Source organism: Mya arenaria, chromosome 4, assembly GCF_026914265.1.
Source record: "Mya arenaria isolate MELC-2E11 chromosome 4, ASM2691426v1".
Classification (NCBI taxonomy): domain Eukaryota; kingdom Metazoa; phylum Mollusca; class Bivalvia; order Myida; family Myidae; genus Mya; species Mya arenaria.
Window position 1 is genome coordinate 39,262,138 of NC_069125.1, and position 15,919 is coordinate 39,278,056.

The following is a 15,919-nucleotide window of genomic DNA, read 5'->3' on the forward strand; positions in this document are numbered from 1 at the left end:
ATTGTTTGGTCATTGATCGATTATTTATTTTACTATACTTGGTCATATCGTTGTTGTACGTAATTCAACGATGTGCGATAACAAGTCCGCTGGCATTGATCTTTATGCCAAAGAAAGAATACATAATTTGGCGAGATAGAAAATAAAGATATAAACGTTCGCTATGTAAATTAAACAGCTTGTTTGCCTTGCTTTTAGAAACTTCTTGCAAAAACAGTTAGGCGAACAAGCGAACATATCATCAATTTTGACAATCTTAAATTTCACCGTGTGAATAAAGAGTAAACGTTTTCATTAATGTTATTGTGCATAGTTAAAAAAGTAACAAAAAGTGGGCATTGCGTAGAAAAGTCATGACTGCTGAACTGTCTAATCGTTCATCGTTTAATTAAAAACTTATATGACTAACAACCGTAAAGTTTCACTGTTTACACTGTTTATAAACATTTGTACAATAATTGCGGTCTGAGAAGTGTTAAAAAACTTTACCTGTTTTAAAAAATGAAAATAGAAATTCGAATATAAATGCTACTGTATTTTGTTTAATGTTTGACTATGTTTGATCGGCATTCCTAAACAACAATTTTAGATTTAAAACTGAAGCTACAAAAAATAGAAATTTGATCATAAATGCTAGTGTAAAAATAAATGTTCATATTTGACTACGTTTGTTTTGTTTCATCTGTTTAAATAGAACTTTTGTGTATGTATGTGAAACGCAATGTTTTAATCCAAATATATCATCTGCTCTGTTCTGTGTACAAAGAAGCGGAAGGATTTATAAGGCTGAAGGCAGTGTAATCAATTCTCACCTGATTCGCTTAACATCAAAGTTTTACATTTTCTCCATCGGCGAGTCGGAATATATTTTTCATCTTTAGTATTATTTGAGTTTGTTTTTTCAAACAATAGAATGGTTTACCAATAAACCTGCGTCATTTCTGTATATCTGTACATTCATAACCATTCATTCGTAATGTCGACGCATGTCGATAATATGGAATGTAAATTTGCCAAAACAAAAACTATGCATCTGAAATTATATGCAATTTAAAATTATTTTTGAAATAATTGCTCAAATTATTACTGTAACAAGATGTGTTTTGCTGCTTTCTACCGAGTTACCAGTGAGGTTTTTTTCGGTCATCCAATGCAAGTCGCAACTGTTTGGAAATTACCGTATTCGGTCTGAAATAAACCATAATATTGTTTTACCGTCAACATTGTAATTCCTTCTTGTGAAAGAAATTTTATACTATGAGTACATTTATCTACTTTTAATAGTTTAATACTTCATACAACTTCCAAGAGGCTGTCTTCAATAACAAACTTAGCTTAATTTAAGATTGGAATCTAAGTATTTTGATTGGGCAGTAAAAATAAATGGCCAATGGAGTATATGGTTACATAGAGTCATTTTTAAGGAAAAGGATATTAATGGTATTGATTATTTATTAATTGAAAAAAGGAGAATTTATATTTTCTATGACGTCTCGAGATTTTGATCATCGTCACAGTGATAGTATCACGGTTATGAGATTGGGTATATTGTTTTGTTCGAAGTGTATTATAGAACATTGTATTGCTTGGTCCATGATCGATCATTTATACTTTTTTCTGTGATTTATAGCACGTAGAGCAATAGCAACTCAAGATATTTATTAAGTCACCTATAGCATAATTTCTCAGCTTGGTAAACAGTGTGAGGCAGGTGCGTTCTTGCCTCTATATAACGCGATATGGAAGATTGGCTGGCCATTCCAATAGCAGATACTCGCTAATCGAGCAGCAAGCTAGGAGGCGAAATGTAAGTGATTTTTGTAAGGACTTATTGCCAGGAAGTTGGCCGTAGTGTTAAGATTTATTTCTAATTTGCAAAATGACAGTGACTTAGATGGGATGATAGTGGTATTATAATTGTTTTATGTACACATAACGTATCGATGATATATTATACACTGAATTGGTTTCTACCAGAGAGCTTTCGAATTGTACGTATTTCACTTTCCAAAATAATATATATGTAGAATTGTTCAATAAAAAAATATCAAACATATCTCATATATTCATTCTTTGAAATCCAATGAATTGTTCATTTTGATGCACGGATAGTGTTAACCTTAATTAGTTGAAATCTGTATTTGGGAATTTCACTTTAATATTTTTTTTAATTTGAAATTTTTGGTTCCTTGTTTTTTCATTATTGTCGAGATAATGCTGGCTCCAGCAATATTTTATATTCAATAAATTTTATGTTCATTTTTATGATAAGACAAATGTGGGATTGAGCGCTTGAGAACGATTTTCACCCCAGTAAAACCTGTTCAATACTTTGAATTGTGTAAAATGTATATCTCAGCACATTATCTTTGTATTGAAAAACATGTTAAATATTCTCAATTGAAGAAAGGAAATCTTGGTATTTTTTTTTTATTTTTTTTTTTAATCAAGTTCAAATACGTATTTGGATAAATGAATGATTTAGTTGAGATTGTTATGCTTAAGGTATTTTTCTTGACCTGTCTCTATAATTTAAATTGCCTTATTCATATCATTCATATACAACTCTGAAAAAAATCTTATTAGTTTGAAATTAAATCATTTGCTTTGTTTTGCCATGTTGATATATGGATTAAATAGCGTTAATGCTTAAAATTGCGTGACGTAAAAACGGAGATGGAAAAAACGCCTGTCAGGACATTCTCAATTTCTCATTCGGTTTACTCACAAAAGAACTCTCATTTACACATTACTTGTGAACATTTCGGCCTCAAATGCTTAGGGTCTTAAATAATAAAAATTAAAACCTTAGGCTTCCTGTTCAAACGCTGACTGAAAACGCTTGCTGCTTAGAATCGCTCGATTAAGATTAAAGGTACTGTACACCATATTGGCACCAAAAAAGTTTTTTTCTGTAACGAATCTCAGGACAATTGCTTAATAAAATGTTTTACTCTTTGATATCATAATTGTAAAAATAAATACCGAATTGTAAAGTTTACTCTAAACGGTTGGAATATTTAAGCTATATACCTAACTTGGTAATATCACGTGATAACATCGACTAGCGAATCACGCATGAGGAATGAATTCTACTAGATAGACATACCTAGTAATCCTTTTGTATGGAAAAATACGAAAAAAACTGCGAAAAATAAATTAATTGTAAACTATGTGGTACTTCAGGGAATAAGTTTCAATGCATTGTACATATCTATACCAAGTTTATGTCAGTTTTCGACAATTTTCTTTTTTTTTCGCTTTTTCATCATACGGAGTACAGTCTCTTTAAACTTATTATTTCATTAAATAAATGAAAACAATTTTTAATGATAATACCGCTGATGATTGAATCAAAATCCTGAGTACGAGTATTAATAATTATATTATTATCAGATTGTAACAATTGACCAATTGCCAGGTGTCAATCTCACAATCTTGGGGCGTATTCACTAATTTTTTAGTCTTAGTTTGAGACTCAGACGCAGAAAAACTTAGTTTTATAAATATATATAAGCATTGAAGGAAGAAATAAAGTAAACAAAATCTAACAAATAATATGTACTTTAATCAGGCACACCTCAATTACTTAAAATTAGCCTCATTTGATATATTTATTCATAAAGGTGATGCAGAGCCTGAGTCTCAAACTCAGACTTTAGATGTTTGTATATTTAGACCGGGTGACATATAGTTACGCTTTTCTTCTTAAGATATATTGGCCAAAGGATTAACCAAATCATCCCTCCCCAGTCAATCTTGTTAAATGTACTGGCTATTGATTTATATGCTGTCGCTGCAATCTCGATGTAAATTCTATAAGTAGACCACTGTCTAGCCCTATTCTAGAATGAGATGAAGTGTGCGATCGGGTTTTGTATGGCTGAATTATTCTGACAAGTAAGAGTAATACGACTTCAAAATAATATCAGTCCTAAAACATGATATCTAACATCTATTCAGTGAAGTGATCGAAAGTTTCAAATATATAGCAGAACGCTTGAATAGCTTTGATTAACATTTATCTTAAACTAGCAGAATGATTAGTAGGCATTTAATTATAAACAATACCGTACAATGTAATATTCTTCTGATATTTAGGATTTAAGCTAAAGAGTAATAGAAAAATAAGATCCTCCACCCTGTCCCATTTTGGTAGCGCCCTTGAATATTGATAGCATTAAGCGTCACGGGAGACATGTTTGTTTATGTTAGTTTGCAATAATACATGCCTCTGTGTTCCAATATGAATGCTTGTTTTCCGTCCGTCTTGAAGAAAATACATGTAATTTTATTATTAAGTTAACTGCAAAATGTTAACAGTATATGACATCGTATCTTAATGTTAGTATGTAGTTCAAAGACTGGAATCAGCTTTAGTTTTCCGCAACACATTTAGCACGAGCAAATATGCCTAAACTACAAGGATTGACTAATTTACTGTTGTTTTCTAGTCACGTCTAGATAAGAAAGTCCTACAAATGACAAAAAAAGAGCTTCAAATGAGAAAAAGATCATGATTGAATGAGTAATCATGACCATAATTATTTGTTCTAGGAATGAGTTACTTTGGTAAAAATTCCATGATATGGAATCTAATTCATTCAGTGTTGCGACCTTTAATTTAGTTCTGCCGATGCGCAAGTACCTGCTGATGGCATTTTCCAGAGACTTAGTCAATTAATTACCATTTCTAGAGTTGTAAGTAACGATGTATAAGACTGAAATGAAGAAGTTGATAAATGTTCAGTTTTGCCCACTGTTTATTAATTGAAACCGTTTCAAGGCAATCCCACTGAGTAGTGAAAACCTTATAGTTACACTAAAATAAATATAACAGACAACATAACACTAATTGTTAGCTGGTATATGACCAGTTCGTCTTTGGCACAATAACTTAATAATAATCGACAAAACATACAAACCCTGAAATTACAGCAAAAGTGATGATTACCAAATGACCTACTCAAAAACTCGTTCATTTAAGATAAATTCCCATCCGGAGTCGTCGGCAAGTAACACTGGGTGAAATCATCATGACATATTAGTCTCAACACTAACTAACCATGTTTCCCTAATCACATGTAAACGTACCGTAGACATCAGAACAAAGAAAGCATATTTTATGTTTTTGTCACGATACCGAATTGAAACGTGACTATCGCATGGGAAGGATTGGATAGTTTAAATCAGAAACTTCTATTTTTTCTTTGGAGGTATTTTGTACGGTGGCACAGAGGTGACATGCGTACGTTTTTATTTATCTCGTGCGAACGGCACACTAAGTCGTGCGCACGATATACTAAGTCGTGCGCACGAGATACTATGTCGTGTGCACGAGTTACTAAGTCGTAATATAATTGTAATATATATATAAAAACAACAATTAATGTATGTAAAGTGTATTCTAATTGGCTAATTATGTCGTGCGCACGACATAATTATCTCGTGCACACGACTTAGTAACTCGTGCGCACGACTTAGTAACTCGTGCGCACGACATAGTATCTCGTGCACACGACTTAGTATGTCGCGTGTACGTGATAAATAAAAACATACACTGTCACCTTTATGCCACCGTTTTGTTCTTCAATGATATTTCTATAAAATGTATTTAATCAGCAAGTCTATAATTATCATAGTTTAAAACACAAATTTCCCTGCTGTGTGGCTAGATTACTATCCTATAAACAGGGATTGACTTCAGTTTAACACAAATCATCAACATAATACTTGGTTTCGAGATGGTACATGTGTGTGATGCCTAACAGGTGTAGTATAAAAAGGTAAATTTAATCAGACCATTCTCATGAACTTACACTGAAAAGCCCGACATAAAAAGTACTTAAAAGGCGTGTCGTCAAATAATCGGAAAAGGTTATGAAAAGGACAATAGAAAGGGATTATAAAGGGCTTAAATTATGCATTTTTAAATAATATCTGTCATCATTGTTTCTAGTGTCGATGTTTTCAATCTTATATCATGGTTGAGAACATTTCGGGGTTAACTGAGTTCAAATACGTTTGGATGTCAATCATAATGAAACTGCTCTCAATTATGAAAACAGCAACATCATATACCAGATACTTTGTCAGTGTCTATATTTCCAAGTTAGAATGAAAAGAATATTAAAATAATAATTCTCATTTCTGGAGAAATGTTCTTTTCTAAATTGATATATTTTACCCAATCATATGTGATGCTTATAGGATTGAAAAAGGGTATAATCTTTAAAGTTAAATGACCATATGTGATCTGAGAAACTTTCTATGTATATGCTACCTTTACCTACCGGCACTACTGGGGAAATAGACTGACTGACATGTATTCATTCGTCAGATACGATCTACGTACAATTGAAATATCCTCGAGTGACTCTGACCAACACAAAAAGCAAACACCTAAGGTGTTATTTCCGGTCATGATTGTGATTTATCTATAAACAATGTGTTGATTTCGATAATTTTGTTGTTATCACAATGGTCAATTTTGCTTTGTTGGCATCTGTCACGATAATATTGGCTGTTGATGGAACACATTGGTGTCGTTGTCAACACATCATAATTCAATAAAACGGCATTATTGGACTGGTTATTTTATTAGTGTGTTTTTCATATGCTGTAGAACCAAGGTTTTTCTGAAATTTTCCTTCATTATTTAATACCTTTCAATAAATTTGGAGATTTGTATCTCGCAACTGACTTTGCAAGGGTTTTGGGGGGAATCTGTTGACTTTGTAAAGACTCTTTCCATGAATATGATTTTTGAAAAACATGCAGAAGCTTACTATCGTATGTTCTAACTAAATTTTAAACCTTATGGTACGAAAAGAAGAAATACCTTTTATTTTTTATTTTTCATAAGTTAAGGTGTGATTAACCATGGGAAATTTACATTTAAAATAGACTTGTGAGTAAATATTTAAAAACCACTGTATTTTACGAAAAAATGTAACCATGTGTGGCTAAATCATATTCGACACAGATTAGCCAGTATTAAGCAGTATTTGAAGCAAAACTTAGCCTAGTACAAAAAACAGAGTTAAACATGTTATAATGCTATTTTAAGAGGTGTAAATGTATAATCAAACTCCTGTGGAATGATACACTATTTATATGTTTAATACTAGGTTATATCATACAATGAATTAATTACACACTGTGCTCTATGAGGGACTTCAAATGGCCATTAGCCTTGGAGAATATTGCAATATATTCTTAAACGTGAAAGCTGGGAAAGAGTTCTAGAATATATTTGTTTGATATTTCAACATTTCTTGTCTGTATAACCACTAAAACTAAACACTTATATAAACAAATATTTTTGTAAATATAATAATATACAATTTCTCAAAAGCATTCGTGTTAGACATGGTGGCTGATAAAAAGCTCATACAGTTTTATTTTATATTTCCATTAACTATTTTTTTTGCACCCACAATCTGAATTAGTGAAATTATACACGAGCGCTTCGATTGGTTGTTTATTTTCATTAACGAGAGTAGTGCTTGAAATAACTGTTGTGTACCATGTTCCGTTCAATAAAACAGCCTACGTATCGGTGAGTAGTGTTGTAATTTATCCGCATGATATTGCACGGTCAAACACCGCCTACGTATTATCGATTCGATATGGGAGTTAATGTATAAACGAAAACAAAGAAAGCACTATCCAACAATATGCAATAAACTTTGTATGCACTCCCGCGGACAAACTAGTTGTCAATTGTGTGAAAGCAAGACTCATCTAAATAGCGGTTTAAAGACAACTCTCTTGTTATTTGAATGATATAATATTCATTGTGCACCGAATTGACATATTTTATATGCGCCTGATTTTGGACTTGCAGTTTTACACACCATGATGATGCTCACAAGACTAAGTCAGGAACTCCGTGCACGCCTACGGCCGAATGTTTGCACGTGCCTCGTCATAGTTGCTCTGGTGGCATGGACGTCAGCTCAGACCTCATTGGACAGTACACAGGGCACACACGAACTCGACATTGAACTCTTCCGGAATTTGTGGGATGCATATATATTGCCTAAACTTGAAATGGACTTATACAAAAAGTTAGATAGTCGACATTCTGATAGTGACATGTTAGAGTCGTATGGTTATTTAGCAGGTTGGTATAATTGTTAGTTCACATTCCTTCCTTGTGAGAAGTATTTTTTTTTTTGCATTTGTTATTCTTATTTCTGTCGTGGTGTTCAAGGCTGTATAAGAATGGAATTCTGCGTAAAGAAATATCGATACCGTTCATAAAGTTTTACATTAAAGAAACAAAACAACGTGGACTGATTTTATTCTCTCTTTTTGTCTTTCCAAAATCTAAATTGTTGCTTAAGTAACATATATTAAATATAAAAATCAGTTTGAAATTGATATGAGGGTGGAGTTAATAATTTGATATCAAAAGTTTCAATCAACATTATTGCTAATAAAATAAATCACAGAAAATAAATAAAAAGGTTCTGAATGGATTTCAGCATGGGGATTTCTCCTTGATCTATTAAATATCGTTTTCAGGTCATCCAACTGATCAGAAGAACGCTAATCGACAAAAAAGAAAAAGTAAGTAAATTTATTTATTAACTTAGAAAATAAGACTGAAAATGAGAAAATGTATCTCTTCCATATTGCGTTGGCTATCATCGGTTCTGTACTTTGTTTTGCCTGCCTGGTGCAATACATTTGATATCTTTATTTACAAAAGAAAATATGTTGACGTGTGTGTTTTGCCGGCTGTTCATTTATTTGATTGTTCTTATTTGAATAAGAACACAAAGTGAATCCAGTAAACGAATTTATGTAGGTGGAATATTTCATGAACATATACTTGACAAATTCAAGTATAAAAATGCCAACCATTCGTCAATGACAAGCCACCTTCCATATATTCAGAGACACATGGTTAAAACCAATTTTCATAAAAAAACATCAAGAGTGTTTATCCGAAAAGCGTTGGAAACAACCAGATTGATGTACCATTTATTTTTTGTTTTTGTTGAGATGGAAGTGTATAGATTTATTTCAGCATATAAGAAAGATCCTCTCGAAAGACAAAGTTCATTTAAAGTTTAAAAACAGAGAAGTTTTGATTGATAACAATTGTAAAAATAAGTTAAATAAAACTGGAACCGACGCGTTTGGTATTCTCTATTCAAGAATGACATGCTATTGATCAACTATGTTCAGTTACTAAAAAATACCAGAAAATTCATAATATAATTTCTGTTTACAGACTTTATGGGAATGGACAACATGGACAGAATGTTTGCCTCTCTGAATTCTAAGCCCCGTTTCATGTCCGTGGATAACAGTTTTGGCAATCTCCAGAACCTTCTACGAAATGCTGGTCGCAAACGACGATAGATGCTAGCATCAACAACAACGACAACACTATCAATACATATTTAGATGTGGGAAAATTAATTTTTTTAGTTGCAATTTCATTCATTGAACTTCCAAACATTATCGACATTATTTCAAGGAATAAGCGCAGGATGGTCGTAACTCCCATCTCGTGGTAGAAATTACGTTAGTCGTACGCAAAGCTTACAATTTTACGTAATAAGATAATAAGTTTTATTGTTTATTCAAATGTATATTTAGAACAAATCAACATAATTGCTGAAACCAATGAAAGTGCATGTGTTTGTTCTCTGAAGACATATGAAAGCTATCTTATGTAATTTATACGAACCACAAATTTTATTATAAAATAATTATTATTATTATAATTACACGTATTAAAATTAAATAAAAACACATTCAAGCAATATATTGAAACAACAGCCGACCGACAACGCAGCAGATTGTCTTGAAAGGGCAAACAAAGAGCACATGAAACACGAAAAACAACAAGAGAAATGTACAGTTCGTATGTCATGAAATCATGTATTATGGTCGAAGGTCAATCATGAATGTCTTGGCCTCATCATGGTAGTAAGTTAATGTTCAAATTATGGACACATTAAATCCAGATACAACCAGAATTGATTTATTGTTTTTTACGGAAGTCGAGTAAATGTTGTCATTGTCGAAGACAAATGTCACAATATGATATGCCCCCTTATCAAGACTAGTAAAAAAAGTTGCTAGTATTAAACACGTCTTGCGTTTAAAATGTTCTATTAAAGGCAGGCGGCGGTTTCAATTAAGCATCTTAGTCGTAACTTCATTTATCTGTATCAGCTAAAAAAATCACTTCTTTATTTAGTTCCCAGTATATTACGTTATGTCTAAAACTTCGTCGTGACCTTGACTTTACAATGCCATCATATATTGGGTGCTTTGAAAATAAACATGGAAACTTGCATACTAAAGAATGAATTGTGTGTAACTGAGAATCGGTAGACCAGTATAAGTAAATGGTATGTCGTCAAAGGCAACTCTCTTGCATGGCGGTTTTCCATCTGCTCTTGCTCTTGCTGTGAAAAGCTTTTCTCTTTTAATATTACCGTTTGTCATTATTTTGTCAGCTGCATGCTTTAAATAATATCTTCGGAAATACGTTTGTTGGACCTTCTATGGCATTCACCAGGGAGGGACTAACTTTAGGTATGTATCAATTATCAATCTACTTTGTTTCGCAGATGAATGTAAACCTTTTTAAAATCTTTGACAATTCTTTCAACTTGCAAATGTATGAAAACACACCAATAAACCCAATTAACAATATAATGATTTCATTTAAAATTCGATTGAAATGAGTTTCAGTCAATGAAGAAACAATGTATATTTTTCATTGCCACTTGTAACATATGTTCCAGTTTCTATTTATTACATAGAAAATCATGTGCCTTACATAGTTCTTCAAATTTGCGATGTTTCGAAAAACTACTTGTACGCGTATGTGTACGTGTTGGCTACCTACTGTACACTAGGTCATCAATGTATATGTATATGTGGGATACCTATTGTGCACAACGTCATTACGATATGTGTAGATTGTGAATTTTTAGAATGACATGTAAGTTAGAACGAGAAAATTGATTGATGTTAGTATCAGCAATACTTATGTGAAAAACTACAGAAACAAGCTCAGTAACCAAAAGTTTAAACATCAACCCCGTTAAATGGCACAGGGTAAACACCAATGACATAGAACACAAAAACAAAAAAAAACACAAACAAGAAACATGGAACAACAGCACAAAACTCCACAAACAGTACAGTGTATATATACTATATACGATATAAAAACTAGGTATGTTTATCAAGGATTGTAAGGATTCGCCTTGGAACGCAAGCCAACATTTTTTTAAACGAAATGTAATTTTAAAGTGTACGTGTTATTGCGCATACTTGAATATTTGGTGTTTCGCAACCTCTATTTCAAATTGTCTTTGCAGCTTTATTCAACAAAAAGCCTTATTCATATAAATTACAGTCTCTAAGAACTATCAAGTACACGCTACAAAAACTATTTAATCAGAACACTGATTTCAGAATAAACAAAATGGCGGTAAAGCAGGTTTTGTTGCTGACATTGCTGATCGCTCTAGCTGCTATGATAGCCGTCGCCTTGCCCGTAGGGGACACAGAGGGGGAAGGTGCCGCACCGGCTCCGTTAAACGTCTACTACGTTCCCGGTGAAGTATTAAACGACAATAAAGGTAAGTCTGAGGACTAGTTGGAAAAAAGCAATATAAGTCAAAGACAATGCTTAAAATTGTAAGTTTGCAGTGCTCCTATCGCCAAACTGAAGATTTCTCATCTCAATATAATACTTCTCCACCAGGATAGGCATTATTTATTTTCGTCGTTTTATGGTATTTGTATGGATTTTGGTTTTTGTAAAGTGATCATTAACTCATTGAAAAATATTTTTGTGCTGATAAACTTCTGCAAACATCCGTAAAGGGCTTGTGCAAATAACTATGTTGAAGGATCGATACCCCCGGTACAATGCTACGCTCTTCCTTATTGCGGAATGTTTGTAAAAAGTGTAAAGTACCGGGATTTCCGACGACAAAGGCATTGTGCATCATTCGACACATCTGTGAGCCTAATCATGGGATTTTCTATACATATATGTTTATGGTTACATATTTAAAGTACCTTGTGTTTGAATATCCCAAAAAGCATTCTTTGAGGTATGGAAAAATATATGTTTTACACAACTTTGCCGTCAAAAGCGACTAATCTAATTATTTCACAGTACCTGATCTGTTTTTATGGAAAGTCGGTCGAGTTTTAATGTTTTATCGTTAAATGAGTCGATGTATTGAGAGCGATCATTCTCACCTTTGAATTGATATGAAATTGGAATCAAAAAAGGCAAAACAGGCACTCAACATGAATACAAAGCCACCAGACAACATACTCAAATAACACTAATATTGAAATACGAGGACAATCCCAGTTGTCCGAAATTTAGATATAAAGCCCATTTTGAGGCTCAAGGTAAGCACTCAACGATTTTCAAAACGGACACCTACGAACAAAACACTAACAACACGCTGCACACGCATAAAAAAGGTTTTATCAATTATTTTATATACAGGAGTGCTTTATGGCGTTGTAAGCCGACTTAAGGAAATGTTTAAACCGTTTATTTCAAGTCCGACAATACTTGTATCATTGCACAAACACACGACAGGCACACATGCATTAAAAAGAACAAAATAATATTGTGACATGCAACCTCAGCCAAAAAACGATTTGATTCATCAGAGCTATTGCTGAAATAGAATAAAATTGTTTCCGTATTTCTGTGTAATGTGCAAGCAATATCTCTATCAAAATTGAAAAAAAGGAACAGAAATATTCCATATGACAGAGAGACCGCTGTTCGAAATTGACACAATTTAGAAGTTGTCAAGTACAGCAAATTACATGTACATACAAAATTACGTTTCGATTACGAAATTTACCACAAGTGCTTGCTGTTTGTTAATACTTTATACTTAATATTTATTTTGTCAAAGAGAATTTGTCCATTACGTGTATTTATTCTCTTAAACTTAAAAATAAGTTGAGGTTAATTTTAAACTTCCTAGAAGATCAACATACACATTTCTCTCGTTATCATACAAGTAAAACCAACCTTGCGAACACCACCTATGTGTGCTAACGCCGTCACTATGACATATATTTATTGAAAGACACGATTCGGCGAGTGAAGTGTTCCATCACAGCCGTTCGAACGTTATACGATAAATTATCACACACTATGCTTAGCTAACTACTACAACAATTCGTTTGTTAAAATAACGTGCTTATGTATAGAACGGTTCACTCAGTACAAACTATATGTCAGCATCATGAAAATTATATTAACATTTTGGGGGACGAGTTATTGCCCTTTATCAACTTTAGCATCTTAAAATTATCTTTGAAAATTAAATGTTGCTACAATCCCAAACAGTGATTTTAATATTCGATTTTCTTTATTAATAATATTCTCTGGATTTGAATAGTGTACTCAGTTGGGAAATAAATTGGGAATTTTCCGAAAAATCTTGGGCCAGTGCTTAAACACTACACGTACTTACCTACGGTAAAAATATGAAACAATACGGTAGTGTTGATTTCTTTTCTGGTATCCCTAAGAGAACTTCAGCTAGAAAATCTCATACTTAAACAAGAATGTATTCTGGCAACACACACAGATTTTATACTTGCTCATTGAAGATATCGTACATTTCTTTCTGAAAGTTCTCTCTTTATTTGCAGATGGATTTATCAGGAGACGTAAAGGTAGGTAGATGTCATAGTTTAATCAGTCTTTATAAGTCTACACTGCCAGCAGATGGAAAAAAATTTGACGATTACACAAAATCAATTTTAATGCATTTCCCCCTTATTTCAATCAACTAAATGCAAATTTAACACAGTAACATGGATAAAGTTGTATTTCTCGAAAACAGTGTTTCATACACTACATTTTCGCAAAAGTGTATGTTTATTATCTATTTATTTTGCAGAGGGTGGGGGGGGGGGTCTTTATTGCATTTTTATAAGCATGGCTATATACGAATGATGTACCATTACGAAGACAGGTTTTTTTTATAAAAAAAACTGTATTCGAAACGTGTTAACAATGTACTATCAACCGCAGTCTGAGGCACATCTAAAAGTCGGATTATTAGTCGGCCGTAAGTTCCCTGAGATGAACTTTAATTAACTATTCAATTTTATTACCATTTTTAAGCCCTTGGCCCGGGTCTGGACACAATGGACGTGATATTCAGTATCTTTGAGAGACCCGACAACAGCAACTGGCGCAGGCGTCTAGAAAAGAGCGGTCGCTAGAGGGTAGAAGCCAACACAATATGATGACAAATACCACTGGATGATGCATCGCGGTCACAAAAGCGTCAATCGACACCAGGACATTCAATGATTCTTTTGCAAATATACTTTTATTTTATATTCAGCATTTGATAATTTGATCTGATTATATGATGAAACATGTGTCATATTTAAGCAGAATGTAATAAATAGTTGCGATTTGTATTCCATCAACTTGTTATTGTATGCAACGAGTTGTCTAATATAAACTGCTATATAAAACTGAAATGCAAACATCACCAGTGTTTTATTAGTATTTCACGCACATCATACCTGAAAAAGTAGACAACGTCACCACCCAACGAATCCTTTGATACGTCTTCATTACCGTGTCAATAAGAGAAGCCTCTTAACAAAGTAGACAACGTCACCACCCAACGAATCATTTGATACGTCTTCATTACCGTGTCAATAAGAGAAGCCTCTTAACAAAGTAGACAACGTCACCACCCAACGAATCATTTGATACGTCGTCATTACCGTGTCAATAAGAGAAGCCTCTTAACAAAGTAGACAACGTCACCACCCAACGAATCATTTGATACGTCTTCATTACCGTGTCAATAAGAGAAGCCTCTTAACCATGAAATGAATCCCTAGCCAGGTTTAACCCTGGCAATGAGTTCACTGATAAATGTTTTATACAATTTATTTAAAAGTTTGGCCAAATGGTTTCCAAAAATAAAAACACAAAGTGCGTGAACATGATTGAAAACATATATCAAACCAACTCCAAGATTATTATTGCGAAGTTTGATCGAACGATGAAAGCAAGTAAAAGACAAAAACGGTTTAGGCAATTGATGATATTTGTATCTCTAAATAAACAAGCTTGGGACAAGTAAGTCTTTGACAAATCTATTGCAAACGTCCACAGCCTCTTGTCTGAATTTGCATTCGAAAATATCGGAAAGTAGCATGTTTATGGACATGTATTGTGCTCGACTAATGTTTATGTTATAAAATGATAGATTTAAATATATGCTTTAAGCAATTTCAGTTTTAAATATATATCAAAATCCGCCAAATTGTTTCATAATATTCATATATAGGATTTCAAAGGGTAGTACCGCAGTACTATGACTGTTTTTAGACTGTTTAATGCAAAATATCAATAACATACAATGACAGTAACCGAAACATGGAAGCCACGACAAGTCCACAGAAACAAAATGATACAATGGTGGCATATTAACGAGAATTTGTCCGGCACAGCTTGCTCAAGAGTGAAGTTTGAAATAATGCCTACCGAGCCTATTTAGTATATTATAATTTGTCAGTCATATAATTATTTGGCCGATGGTGTAAAACTATTAAGTAACATTTCTTCTCACTTTAAATAAATATTTTAAATTGAAAATTATTAAAGACATTTTGAAGTAACTAAGAAGCTTAGAATGTTCCTTTCTGGATTATTGCATTATCGTCATCAAATACATATCTTAATATATGATGCTTGTTCTTTCAACGACCTTCTTGATAACATCAGAAAAAATAGTAATGGAAAATAGAGGTGCTTTTAAAAATGAATATCAAAACAAAATGGATGCAATAAGATTAGATCTTGAATTAAAAAAATACTTTTCAAAGACAATGAAAGCCAATTACTTAAAAC

General features: G+C 32.9%; 1 protein-coding gene across 1 annotated transcript; it reads left to right on the top strand.

Annotated features, from left to right (window-relative positions):
* The first annotated feature begins 1,713 nt into the window (after positions 1–1,713).
* LOC128232853 (uncharacterized) lies at positions 1,714–9,979 on the top strand. Its single transcript, XM_052946623.1, has 4 exons — positions 1,714–1,807; positions 7,850–8,128; positions 8,533–8,577; positions 9,248–9,979. Exons 2-4 carry the CDS (start codon positions 7,861–7,863, stop codon positions 9,376–9,378), a joined length of 444 nt encoding a protein of 147 aa, XP_052802583.1. The 5' UTR covers positions 1,714–1,807; positions 7,850–7,860; the 3' UTR covers positions 9,379–9,979.
* The last annotated feature ends 5,940 nt before the right edge of the window (positions 9,980–15,919 follow it).

Bases quoted from the DNA above. Each gene is read 5' to 3' on its own strand.
- LOC128232853 (XM_052946623.1), top strand. From the start codon at position 7,861: ATGATGATGCTCACAAGACTAAGTCAGGAACTCCGTGCACGCCTACGG. The intron at 8,129-8,532 runs GTTGGTATAATT...TATCGTTTTCAG, and splicing joins GTCGTATGGTTATTTAGCAG to GTCATCCAACTGATCAGAAG. The intron at 8,578-9,247 runs GTAAGTAAATTT...TTCTGTTTACAG, and splicing joins TAATCGACAAAAAAGAAAAA to ACTTTATGGGAATGGACAAC.